This window comes from Camelus bactrianus, chromosome 35 (genome assembly GCF_048773025.1).
Source record: "Camelus bactrianus isolate YW-2024 breed Bactrian camel chromosome 35, ASM4877302v1, whole genome shotgun sequence".
Lineage (NCBI taxonomy): Eukaryota > Metazoa > Chordata > Mammalia > Artiodactyla > Camelidae > Camelus > Camelus bactrianus.
Genome location: NC_133573.1, coordinates 29,568,239 through 29,580,477, shown reverse-complemented (window position 1 = coordinate 29,580,477; position 12,239 = coordinate 29,568,239). Strand labels below are relative to the sequence as shown.

The 12,239-nt window shown below is 50.5% G+C and overlaps 1 protein-coding gene across 2 annotated transcripts; it reads right to left on the bottom strand.

Annotated features, from left to right (window-relative positions):
* Positions 1–1,336: 1,336 nt before the first annotated feature.
* KLF6 (KLF transcription factor 6) lies at positions 1,337–10,072 on the bottom strand. 2 transcript variants are annotated; one of them, XM_010962018.3, is made up of 4 exons: positions 9,718–10,072; positions 6,402–6,975; positions 4,841–4,964; positions 1,337–4,370 (listed from the first exon to the last, which is right to left on the bottom strand). In XM_010962018.3, the coding sequence occupies exons 1-4, from the start codon at positions 9,919–9,921 to the stop codon at positions 4,319–4,321; spliced, it is 954 nt and encodes a 317-aa protein (XP_010960320.1). In that variant the 5' UTR covers positions 9,922–10,072; the 3' UTR covers positions 1,337–4,318. The 2 variants fall into 2 exon arrangements, with proteins under 2 accessions (XP_010960320.1, XP_045378238.1); XM_045522282.2 differs by lacking the exon at positions 9,718–10,072 and adding an exon at positions 7,923–9,612.
* Positions 10,073–12,239: the final 2,167 nt, after the last annotated feature.

Sequence of the window (12,239 nt, the reverse complement as noted above, 5' to 3'; positions counted from 1 at the left end):
ACCCTTGGTTTACAGCGGATCCCTTGCATGGCGGCTCCCTTAGCAGCCTTATTTGAACATAACTGAGCTGTTCGGCATAGTCTCCGCATGACAAAGTGGTCGAGTCTTACTAGTAGCTGGGAACGCATTGTCAAGCCTTTTTTTAGCCCGACAGTCAGGGCAATCCAACTCTTAGTCATCCTGACATGTGTTTCGGAACACAGCACACCCATGAGTCCTGGCAAAAACTGCATTTCTTCCTGCACCCTCCCACACCGCGGCTCTTCTCAAATGCCTGGTATTTTTACCGCGGTTCTAGAGAGAAAATTACTTAACATTCCTAACCTGCGGGCGCGCTTAAACTTCCCCTCCCCAGTGGTAAGACGAGCAGTAGCGAGTGCAAACCACGGTGCTTGAGCCGAAGATCTGCTGCGAGCAGGGACGGCAGCCCTCAGCAACCAACGCCGGGAACTTCCTTCAACGAAGGGCAAGGGGCAGAAGCGTGTCCTCTCCGAAACTCCACGCTGTAGCCCCTTCTGGAAAGCACACCTTGATCTGACCGGCACGCCTGAGCTCAGTGCGCGCTGAGCACGGACTTGCAGACGACGGACCAGGCCCCGCCGCGCAGCAAAACCAGGACCTAAAGCTGCTCTCGTGAAATGTTTCTAGGAAACCCAAAGCTTTTTTATTTTCAGAGTCTACATCCGATTCCACATTTAATGCATCCCACTCGCTCTAAGAAAATCACCTGGTGACCCTGTAAACCATCTTTTGCTCTTTTGCTCTCTGCCGTATTTTGCTGGGCTGTCCAGAGCAGGAGTGGGGAAGAGGGGTGAGGAAGAGCGGGTTGAAGGCCAGGGATGGGGGAGGCTTGCGGGCCTGCTGTCCCAACTCTGTCCTTTTCACCCTCTTGGGTGACATCTCAGCCGGCTGCACGGCCCAGGCCAGGGAAGGCTGCCGGGCTCTGACCGGCCGTGGAACAGCGCTTCAGGCGCACACGGAAGTGAGCCGAGGTGTCGGTTTCACATTGTGCAGATGCCTCTGCAATTTATTCCCCTGGCTGGAGTGACAGGAAGATGAAACACGGCAAGTGTTTCCTCCTGTGCCCCAAGCATGGTGGCCAGTCTCTGGAGAAGTGCGTTCAGGGCACACCAGGGGAGCACCCCCGGCTCCTATTTCCACCTGAGCCTGGGGACAGGCTGCAGGCCAAGCTGGAGGGAGGAGAGGCAGGTGAGTGGCTCCCAGGTTGCACAAGGATTTCCCAGGGAGGAGCTGGGGTGATTAATCCAGTAGGAATTTGTTTCAACACCACCACCCTCCCCCTCCCCTCAAGAAAAAAACAACCAGACTCTCAAGATGCTGATAAGAATTTTTTTATGTTATTCCAATAAAAAATACATTCATACAGAAATATAACAATCTTGCAAAAAACAATTTCAAATAAAATCTTGTAAAACAAAATCTTACAAAAAATCTTACAAAGATTCTTTAGATAACAGGGTGCTCCAAAAAAAAAGAAATTTCACTAATAGAAATTTTTTTTTTAATGTCAAGCAAAAAGTTTCTGCTTGATTGAGGCTCAGTTATCACCTGAACAGAATGTCATTCTTGATGTACCTGCTTATTGTGAAAATTACAGGCGTTGACATACATGGCACCCGGCCCCACCCACCCAAACCACTCCACGGTGTTTCATAAGCGAGACAAGCCAGTGCAAGTTGGGTTTTTTTTTTTTTTTTTTGTCTTTTGTTTACCTTCTTGCTTCATAGAATTGTTATGGCTAAGGACACAGCAGGGCCAAAAAAGGAGTTTTCCAAAATCCAGCAAATCAAGTTGGAATTTGGAATTGCCAAAAGAAAAGTGCATTTTTACCCCCTCAGCAAAATGAAATGAATTCTTTAGGGAAGTGTATCCATCAGCCCAGATTTTAAGAAAACCAACAAACAAACAAAAAAAAACCAGTTATGTGAGCTCTCACCATCGCTCATTTCCAGGAAGATCAAACAAAATACCAGCCCAGTCAGACTCCTATGTGTATATATACATATATAAATATATATAAAGAAATGATCTGCACCCACAAGCCAGCAGCGGGATGAAGGAGCAGCTGTCCACACTGCAGCATGCCAATTTGGGGCAATTACCCGTTGGAAAAACTGGAAGAACCTATGTGCTGGAGAAAATAGCTTTATATCTGCATAAAAAGTGTCTACAAAAGAATCCCTGTGATGAGCTTGCTCTTAGGTTAGATCTTCAATAAGGCTGGCGTTTGAAATCGAAACCTTCGTGTGTCTGAGGCCAGCCAGTGGGCTAGTATTCTGTTCACGCCACATCTGCATGGCCACAGACAGGTACCCTATTCCAGACCTGCCCATCACGACGAGCGAGCCGGCAGTCTGCAACAGACGTGACGCCAGGAGCCTGCAGCAAGTCGTTAAATGAAAGATAAAGCCTTGACCAAAGTTGTTTTCATTTTTACCTCCTTTACGGCCATTTTGAAAACTTTCTTCACAGGCTGTGGAATTTTCTAGCTAAACATTCAACTTCTCCTTAAAAAAATATTTATATATTATCTATATATGTATATATATATACACACACACACACATACACATACTATACGCACAAATATACATACACAAGAATTCCGCCCACTTAAAAAAAAAAAGTAATATACTTTCTGTGTTACCAACAGATAGCTAGATAGATATGCGAGAAACTTGTGCCTTTTAAGCAAATACATTATTGTTTTTTATACTTCTGTATCTCTAATACGTGTGAAAATGTTACATACTAAACACAGCCGGTGTGGGATCTATACAGTTGTTGTGCAAAGTCTGTATGTAAGCCTCACGGGGGCAGAAATGGTCTGATTTTCCAAACATCTCGTGTTTTCCACTTTAACACTGACAGTCGAGTTGTCTGAACTGTTGAGGAAATACTGACTTGTTTGAGGGGTGTTCATCTATTTGACTCTGTGAAGGAGGACCTTAAATAGATTTGCTTTTCTCTGTATTATATATGGATACAGTACAACGCCAGGTGAAAAAAGAGCCTTAATGAAGCATCATCACCCATACCCCTGTAGGAGGCCCCACGTGAGGGGCCACTTGCATAAGGCACCATTATTAAGACCTACAGTGCATTAACAGCTAGGAAACCAGAAATTAGTCCTCAAGGCATAAGTAAGAGACACTTAGCTGCATGAGAAAACAGTTTCTAAGCTTTAGTGGTTTTATCCACTCAACTGAGAAGAATTCTAGGTTCTGAGTCTAAGGTAACACGTTAGACCAGCAATCCCCAGCCCCAGCGCTCTGGACACCCAGCGTGTGTCCCACATCTTCCACGGGCATCGTGAAATTCTCCAGAAAGGCAATTCAAATTTGGAACCATTGCAAAAACAGTCCTGTGCTGCACAATGCCTTTCTGTAAGGGGAGTGTTACAAAATGGAAGTGGGGGAAGGATTGTGTATTGCCAGGCCCAGACAGCTAGGGTTCACCGAATTCGACCAATCGGATCTTAGCTGCTCAGTGAACTGGATCAGAACTGGAGTCCTGATTGAAAAATGGAAAAGCAGATAATTCCCCAGACCATGCATTACGTTTGTCTTATAAGGAAGAGTCACCGATGTGTTATATTGGTAAGTACACAGCTTATACAGCGGGTAACAGATGGACGCTGTGGCAGCAAGCAGCTCAGGCCACTCGCATCGCACACTGCACGTTTCAGAGCCGAACCAGACACCGAACGTTCTCCTCACACTCGGAAGGGAGAGGCGCTCCCCTCCCCACACCCACTCGCCACTCCAGGGTCCTGACCGCCCACTCCTACCCTCCACATGTTCCCTTCTTTTTTTCTTTTTCTTTTTTTTCTTTTTCCCCTCTAAGGCGCAGACACCCCCCCAGAAAACAATTGGAGGTCATCACCTCAACGCACGGAACACGCCTCACACACAAAACATTCAAACCACGTTTTTTTTTCTGTCTCTTGCAGTTTTGCAAGGAAAAGGACTCTTGCCTCATCACTCAGTCTGTGGGAGACCCTCCACATACAGCCCACCCAACCATTAACATTCTCAGTGCACATGCTCACGGCAAAGGCTCAGGGACCACTCGGAGGACAGGTACCAGTGGCGGGCCAGGGCCACCCAAACACCATACACCGCGGTGCTCCGCCGCTTCTGACATGAATTTTTTCGCCCTCGAAAGACCTTCCCAGTAGGTCCTGTAGGCGACCGGGTAGGGTGCAAAATGGCTTTGGCTGGGACACGCACCCTCCTTCCACGGCCGTCTCAGCCTGGAAGCCTTTTTAGCCTGCAGGATTCGCCGCTCCACCCCTTCAGAGATGCCTCTTCATGTGCAGGGCCAGGTGGTCGGACCTGGAGAAACACCTGCAGAGAGAATCGGGGTCCCGGACGTTAGGTCTCCAGCCCCGCCGGGGTTACAACCTCGCCTGCACTCCCCACCTAAGCCCTGTCCAGGGGAGGGTGGTGGTCACCACGCTGAGTCATCACCACCCATATTTGGTGCAGGAAACTCCAGCTGAGGGGAGTATAAATGAAGAAGGGCTCCACTCAGTTCTCTGGAATTTCACTGGACTTTACTGTCTGGCCTTCAGATTAGAAAACTGTTAAAGGCCCATTTCAGAAAGTGCAAATGAAGTCACCCTCGTCTCAGGCACTCAGCACCGTGGTTCTTCCTAACTTGGACAAGCAGCATCTTTAAGACTTCTGAAACCCTCTTGGGCGGGGAAGAGAAATGCCAATCCAGGCCAGGAAAACGCCTGCCTGGTTCAGGCTCACTGCGTGCCTGCCCCATTCCGGGCACAGCAACCCCGCACCCCTGCGACTCATGCACGTACCTGTCACAGTGAGAACATTTAAAAGGCTTGGCACCAGTGTGCTTTCTGAAGTGTCTGGTTAACTCATCGCTTCTTGCAAAACGCCACTCACACCCTTCCCATGAGCATCTGTAAGGCTTTTCTCCTGGGAAGAGAGAACAGGACAGGCGCGCTGTGACTGCACTGGAGCGTGAGGGAAGGCTGCTTCCCTGGCAGCACAGGGCGCGGGAGGAAAGGGCCCGTCGGCAGGCCGGGGCCTCTGCCGCCGGGAACTCAGAGCACACCTCAGCCAGGGCTGCGGGCTGGCACTCCGGAGGTAGCCGGCAGGCACTCCTGAGGTAGCCGGCAGGCACTCCTGACCTAGCCTCAGGCCTCCGGCTGCCGGGGGAGGAACTGGGCCCTCACGGCTGTAATCAGTTACCGCGTAAGCGCGGAGATTACTCAGACGGGAGACATGCTTCCGAGGCGATGTGTCAGCTCGCTGGACCCGCAGCCTCGGCGAGGGCAGGGTTTTATTGCTTTCTCCATGGAAACGGTTTCTCTCTAGCATTTATTTTGTCCCTTACTCACTCCCCTGTGGAACGAGGCTTTGTAGTTTCCTCCGGGAAACAACATTTCTCCAAAACTGAGGTCATGAGTTTCTGGGAAACCCCATTCCAAGGCCTTCAAAGCACTTTCTAAATGACAACCGAAAGACCCAGTCGACTTCATCCCTTGGTCAGATTATAAATAGGAACTCACTAAAAGTGCTACTTGAGTATATACAAAAAAAAAAACCCCAAAACTGGCCACAGCCAGTCCCGAGTGTGCTGAGCCTAGCTCCAGGGCACCCAGGCCCCGGTCCTGGCTCTGCCTTCGGCTGTTCCGAGGTCCTGACTTGAGGGCTCAGAGATCTCCTCTCATTGCTGGTAAGATGAGAGTCTGCATGACTTGATCTCTCAGGTCCCTTCCAGCTCGAAAATTCCTGATTCTTCACCAGTGATCCTAGACCGTTATGGGCCTTTCAAATGGAACTATGATCTGGGTGGTGGTACTTCTGTAAGAAGTCATTTTTATTTTTATAAGTTGGTATCAGAAAACAAAGGCAGCATGACAGAGAAATTCTAAGTACCCACAGGTGGACATGGCCTCACAGAATCGACAGTTGGAGCTCAGACCCCACACCGCGGTCAGCGCTGTGAGCTCTCACTACCCAGCCACCCACTCCCGACCCCTAAGTTTCATTTCCAAAAATCAGAGGCCATTCCACGTAACATTATGCATGGGCACTGTAGACAGGGCACAAAGGGCCCTGAAAACCTAGATGGTTGGAGTAGGTAGGGGATGGGGTAGAGATGGAGAATGTGATTTACCTCTTGTCTGTTTAATCTGAAAGCGATAAGCATTCATTGGGCACACGTGTCCAGCTTTTCAGCTCCTAATCTGTCCTCCCCAGAGACCCAACTCTCTTGGAGGAAGAATGAGGAGGTGAGGATGTGTCTGCTCTGACAGTCTCCTGCGGAGCCCCGGCCCCCTCCCAGGGCTGGTGTGATTCAGCGGCACCCGCCAGGAGCCCCCCGCCTGGGTCGCAGGAGGGACTGACCTGTGTGGGTGCGCTGGTGCGCTTTCAAGTGGGAGCTTTTGGTGTAAACTTTTCTGCAGCCGTTAAAGTGGCACCGATGCACCCTCCTGCGGCCGTCGGGGGAGGCGTCCCCGCTGCCCTTGTCGCCCGGCTTCCCCGCAGTCCCGCCGCGCACCTTCCCCGGGGGGTGCAGCTCCGCCTGCACGCAGCCCCACAGGTGAGATGGCTCTCTGCTCAGTTCTGGGGAAGAAGGGGGCGTGGAGGTGACGGAGGAGCTCAGGTTCCCCGAGCTGACTAACACTTCGCTGATGGGGTCGGAGGTAAACTTGGTGGTGGGCGAAAGCTCCTCGGAGCTGTCGGACGACTCGCTGCTCACGTCCGAGTTCAGGCTGTTGGTCTCTAGGTTGTAGCCGAAGCCGGGGCTGCTGAGAGCATCCTCAGGGGGGCTGGGGGACATCTTCAGGTCCGCGTCCTCCTTTTTCTCCCGAGCCAGGATGATTTTGGTCCACAGATCTTCCTGGCTGTCGAATTTGATTTCGGAGGCTGACACGTAGCAGGGTTCGCTCTGGAGGTAACGTTCCAACTCCAGGCAGGTCTGTGTGAAAGGAACCACAAGAAGGCACGTGATTGTGACGACTATTGAAAATGGAACCGAAAGCACATTTCCAAAAACACTGGGAGTCAAGGGCAGATAAACTGTGTGGCCTTGTCACTGTAAGAACCCATGACGGGAGAGTGAGAGGAAAGCTGTTTCTAGGAATGGGTACAAGTTCAGCAGAAAAGCCAGAGGTGAAACATCTCTCCGCTTCCCCAAGTTGGACCAAATGGCTGAGGGTCACGGAGCCCGCTTTTTGTTATAGTTACAGTGTTGATGTTTCTGTAAACCACACAAAGAAAACCTGCCTCAGACACCACCTCCCCACTCGACAGGTTTAACCAGATTATCTGACAGTCTCGAGAGCCCTGTGCATCCAGGAAAGGCCCTGCCCTCCTCCTTTCTCAGGCACAGGCACAGACACTGACACTGTGTGCTCTGACAAGGCACGTGTCTCCCTCTGGAGACGCAGCTGACAGCTCAGGGCCACAGTCAGCGAGCAGACGCAGCTAGCTGATGGTCTGGGTTCAGGAACACCAAAGGAGCTGCAGAGAAACCACCCGTTTCCTGCAGAGCCAGGACCTAGGAGGCTCTCCAAGAATGCCATTCCCAAGCGCAAGGCTGTGCGCACACCCAACTTAAAGGACTTCCACCGTGGTCAGAGGAAGACAACAACAGGAGTGGAGAAGTCATTCCAGAATGGCCATCTGCTATTGTGGAGGGTGCAGGGGGGGAGTTCCTCCCCGGGTCTGCTGGGAGTCCCACAGTGGACAAGAACTTTATCTACTGGCCAAGAGTACAACTGTATGAGTCATTACTCTATTTCTTTCACGCAATGCCAAAGCAGACTTCCTTTTGAAATTCTGACCAGCAGCCAAAAAAGGACCCGGTTCAAATATACATGCAGTGTGTCATGGACAGGGTGCCCCCCCAGCCCCACAACCAACCTTTCCAGAAGCTACAACTGCCGAGAGACCAGCATCCCCTCTCCCCACCATCTCAAACTTTCTAGCCACTGGAAAAGAAAAATGGTAGGAAACATTTTAGGATTAAATTATGTCTGCCCTTATCTTCACTAGGATCTACAGCCTGCATGTCCATATAAGGCTGCCTATACTCCCGCGATCCTACAGATGTACTTTCTACAGCATACTCTGCTCTTCTCAGCAAATCATTTTCAGGATTAGCAAAGCCCACCCAAAGGGCTCCCGCTGGCTTACTTAGCAGCCTGCCTGCAATAATATAGCACATACCGTCCCCCTCCCCCCAGACTTGTCACATAGCAAGCTGAAGCAAGCAGAGGGGGAAAAACAATCATGGTTTGCTTGTTACCGCTAAAATTAGATGCCTGGGTTACAAAGTATACTAGAGTGTTCTGAGGCCAGACGGCAGGGTATTTTATGGGTGCTCCCAAGGAAGAGGCAAGCACAGAGATGGAGATCTTGTTAAACTTTAATAATCTGGCTAATTTAAAATCTCCATTATGCTGACGAGCACTGGGGACCAGGATGAAGCTCTCGGAGAGTTTAAAAGCCTCTGAAGGAGACCCGAGCGCTCGGCCTGGCTTGTGGCCCAAATCCCAAACGCCCTAAGGAAACTACTTAGATCAATTTCAATCACGTCCTAGGAAGCAGCTTCTTTAGGAGGAAAAGCAGGGAGGGGAGGGGGGGCAGGAGAGGGCTGCGAACAATTAAGCAGGCATGTGAAGGTTTTAACAGTTTGCATTTCACCTCCCTTAAAAGCTTGCTAGGGTTTGAAACCCACAGAATATATCTGATCAGCTAAATCACTTTGTGACAAAAGAAAACAGCCTAGTAGGGCAGAGACAACCCCAAACCTTCTATCTTTTAAAGACAATGGGACAAGTGTCAGAATCTGTCTCCCTTCAGGCAATCCTCACAAATTAGAAGGGGGGTGGGAATTAAGTTTCTTAAATGTCCAATGCCAAAAATTCCAGTTCTACTAAAAAATGCCGGAAACAGACACTCTTCTTCCCCAACTCAGACTTGAAGCAATTCAGACCGGCTCATTGTCATATGACTGATAAGTCACTGGTTGTGCAAACACTGGCTTTTTTTTTTTTTCGGTCAACAAAAGAAGCAGGTAAGAAAAACAAGGCAGAGTGAGGCATATCTTAAGGGTTCCAAAGGAAGGTTAGAGAAACTGAAAATGGTCTGGTAGAGAAACGGAGCTAGTGGACGACTTCGCTGGTGAAATTCTTAGTTAAAAAAAAAAAAGCCCTCGATGTAGAAACACCAAAAAGCAAAAACAAAAACAAAATCTCTTAAAAAAAATACCCTTGGCAGTCCATGCAAGTTCATATGACCAGATCCAGCTGTGGAGTCTGGAGCTGGTACAAGCACCAAACTTCTGCCAAAGGCTGGGGCCGGGATCAGGCCCCGGAGCTGGTTCTGCTCTCCGGCGGATGCAGTTCATAAGCCCCAGAAACGGGCAAAAACACTCGGAGCGACGAAGCGCTTGCTGCGCCCCACTCAAATGACAACTCCGCTTCACGCCGTAAAAGGCCCCTTTAAAGTGCCTTCCGCACCGGAGGCAGCAGAAGTACGTTTTAAGACTAATTATTTTAATTTTTAAAAATTTACCCAAACCATTAAAAAAAAAAAAAGAAAGAAAGAAAAAGAAAAAGAAATGCACCTCCAACCACACACCGTCCTGTCGGTGAGTGCATGCACTCCCTCCTCGGCGCACCGGGGCACCTGGCCCACGAAAATTCCTATTTACCTGTTGCCAATATTCCTCCAGGGAGGGCAGCGCCGAGAAGTACCCAGTCTCGTGCACAATCTGGAGTTCCTGGAAGATGCTGCACATTGGGAGCACATCCATGTCGGGTTGGAAAAGACAGTCACTGCTGTTGTGAAAACAGGGAGGTGTGCGGTCTGGAGTCGGGAGCGCAGCAGCCGTGCCTGCAGCGCCGGGGAAGTTCATGCAAACTCAGTGCGCAGCAATTAGGCGCCGCGGGTTCGGATCCTGCTGGAGCCCGGAGACGCGCTCGCGAGCCCACACAATATTTGCAAACACCGGACTGACTGCAAACGTAACCCCTGAAAAACTTCCCTATTCAAAGCTCCGCTGCCAGCCTCCCCTCCTCCCCGACCGGCCCCCCCGCCCTCCCCACGTGACTCGCCCGCGCCCGCCCCGCGCGCCGCCCAATCACGCCGCGCCCGGCCCGGGGGCTGCACGACGATGATGTCAGCTCCGGCCAATGGCGGACGGCGGCTCACAGCGGCCCCGCCTGGCGTGACCGAGCCTCTCCATCACAGCCCTCGCCATTGGCTGAATTCGAACTTCGGCCGGCTCTGATTGGAAGGCGGCTTCGCAGGCTATTTTTAGCAGGGTATATAAGGCACGGGCCGCCGCGCGCTGGAGGAGTCGGCGCTGGGAGGTGCGCGGCCGAGCGGCTGAGTGCGCCGCGGCCGGGCCCGGGGAGCTGGGTGCCCCTTCCCGTCTCGTCCCCGATCCTCGTCCCCATGTCTTCCCGATCCCCGTCCTCGTCCCCATCACCCGGGCTGGTCCCTGGTCCTCGTCACCCAGGCCGGTCAGCCGGGCCCCGTCCCCTGCCCCGGTCCCCTTCTCAGTGTGCTGCCACCCGGCTGAGGGAGCCAGGCCGGGTCCCCTCTGTCCCTCCCCTCCAACCTCGGTGCCGGCCTGTCCTCCTCTGTTACCCTCCATCCCCTCCACCCCTCTCCGTCCCTTCTTAGTACCCGTTTCCCATCTGTCCCCCTCTGTACCAGCTTCATCCCCCAGTCCTCAGGTGGCACCTGCGACCCAGGGGTAGTGGGCTGAGGGGCCTCACAGGTGTGGTGAGGGGCGGGAGGGTCGGCAGGTAGGGGCCTGAGGTGCTGCAGAACCGCTGGGATATGCTGTGTGTGACTCTGAGATCCCTCCTTCAGACCCCCTTACAGGGACAGGGCGAGCACCTGGCCAGCACACCTGGGCCCCCGATGCCTGCCTAACCTGCAGGAAAAGGATCAGAAGGGTCAGGGAGGCCCAGGTTGGATCTGCTTGCTCTTGAGGGGGGTTATTTACACTCTTGATTCTGTGGGAACCCGTTTTTCCTTTAAAAATGTGGGCACCTGTAACTTCTCAGTAGGGTCCCCGGACTAGAATACCTTCCACTGCATATGTGTACGTTTTAGACTTGCAGCTTCCACGGTCTGGTCCCAAGCCTACAGAAGCAGAAGCTAGGGGTTTCCAACTGTGTTCAGCCGTTGTGTTTTGAATAAGCTCCCCAGGTCAATTTGTTGCCACTACGGTTTGGGACCTGGGGTTCTAAAAAATGCCCTTTCACTTGTCACCTACCCTACAAGAGTCCTCATTCCAAGAAGATGCAGAGACCCTCACCAAGGTCAACAACTAGACTGAGTTCCCTAGTGAATGTGTGAACAGTTTAAATTAGGTTGAAATGGACATTCAATGTGGGTTTTTTTTTTAATATAAATTATCTCCTGAAATATACTATAATGTTCATTTCAAGAAAAATGCCAAGACCACGAAGAATGAGCCTTTTAAAATTTGAAATGGAAAGCAGAATTATAGCTACTGCCTTCACTTTTATTTTAAAATAGAGTTTAGTGAACACTCTTTTAAATAAAGTTTCTAAAAAAATGAAGTCTGCAAAAGAATTTTGAGAGGATTTTGTATGTTAGTTTTCAGCAAACTCAAGTATACCAAAACTATGATCCTATACTATTTTAGGTGGGGATCCTTGTCAATCACATTAGGAAAGCTTATTATATTATTGTATCTATTAAAGAGTCTTGTGAAGATGACTCATAACGAATTGATTAAAATGATCTTTGGCCTGTGTTTGTGTTATTTTTGCCCCAGAAACAGAGTGACTTGCCCTCCACAGGTGGGGCAAGCACCTTGACTCTAATTTCCAGGAATAGGACTGGCTTGCTTTGAATCATCCACAGGATGAGCCAATCCCCTGGTGACCAAGCAGCTGGTTGTATTTGGGATATGTTTCCAAGAATGCGCTTATATCAGGAGTAGGGTTTTCTTGGTAACTTGTAAGAATCTGATGAATGTGCAGGGGAAGGCAAGCATCCTGGACCATGCGGAGGAGACTTAGGTGAAGGGAGGGAGATATTGTCCAAGTGAAGATGCCATGATGGCTCTTTGTGCAGTGCACGTGGGTGTCACGGTTACAGTATTCTTATTTACCCTTTTGGATAGTTCATTATTCTTTTGTTCTCCTGTTAGTAGTACTTATTTTATCTTGTTTATTTTTTATTGAAGTT

Bases quoted from the DNA above. Each gene is read 5' to 3' on its own strand.
- KLF6 (XM_010962018.3), bottom strand. From the start codon at position 9,921: ATGAACTTCCCCGGCGCTGCAGGCACGGCTGCTGCGCTCCCGACTCCA. The intron at 4,965-6,401 runs GTCAGTCCCTCC...CTCTCTTCCCAG, and splicing joins GCACCAGCGCACCCACACAG to GAGAAAAGCCTTACAGATGC. The intron at 4,371-4,840 runs GTACGTGCATGA...TTCTCTCTGCAG, and splicing joins AAATGTTCTCACTGTGACAG to GTGTTTCTCCAGGTCCGACC.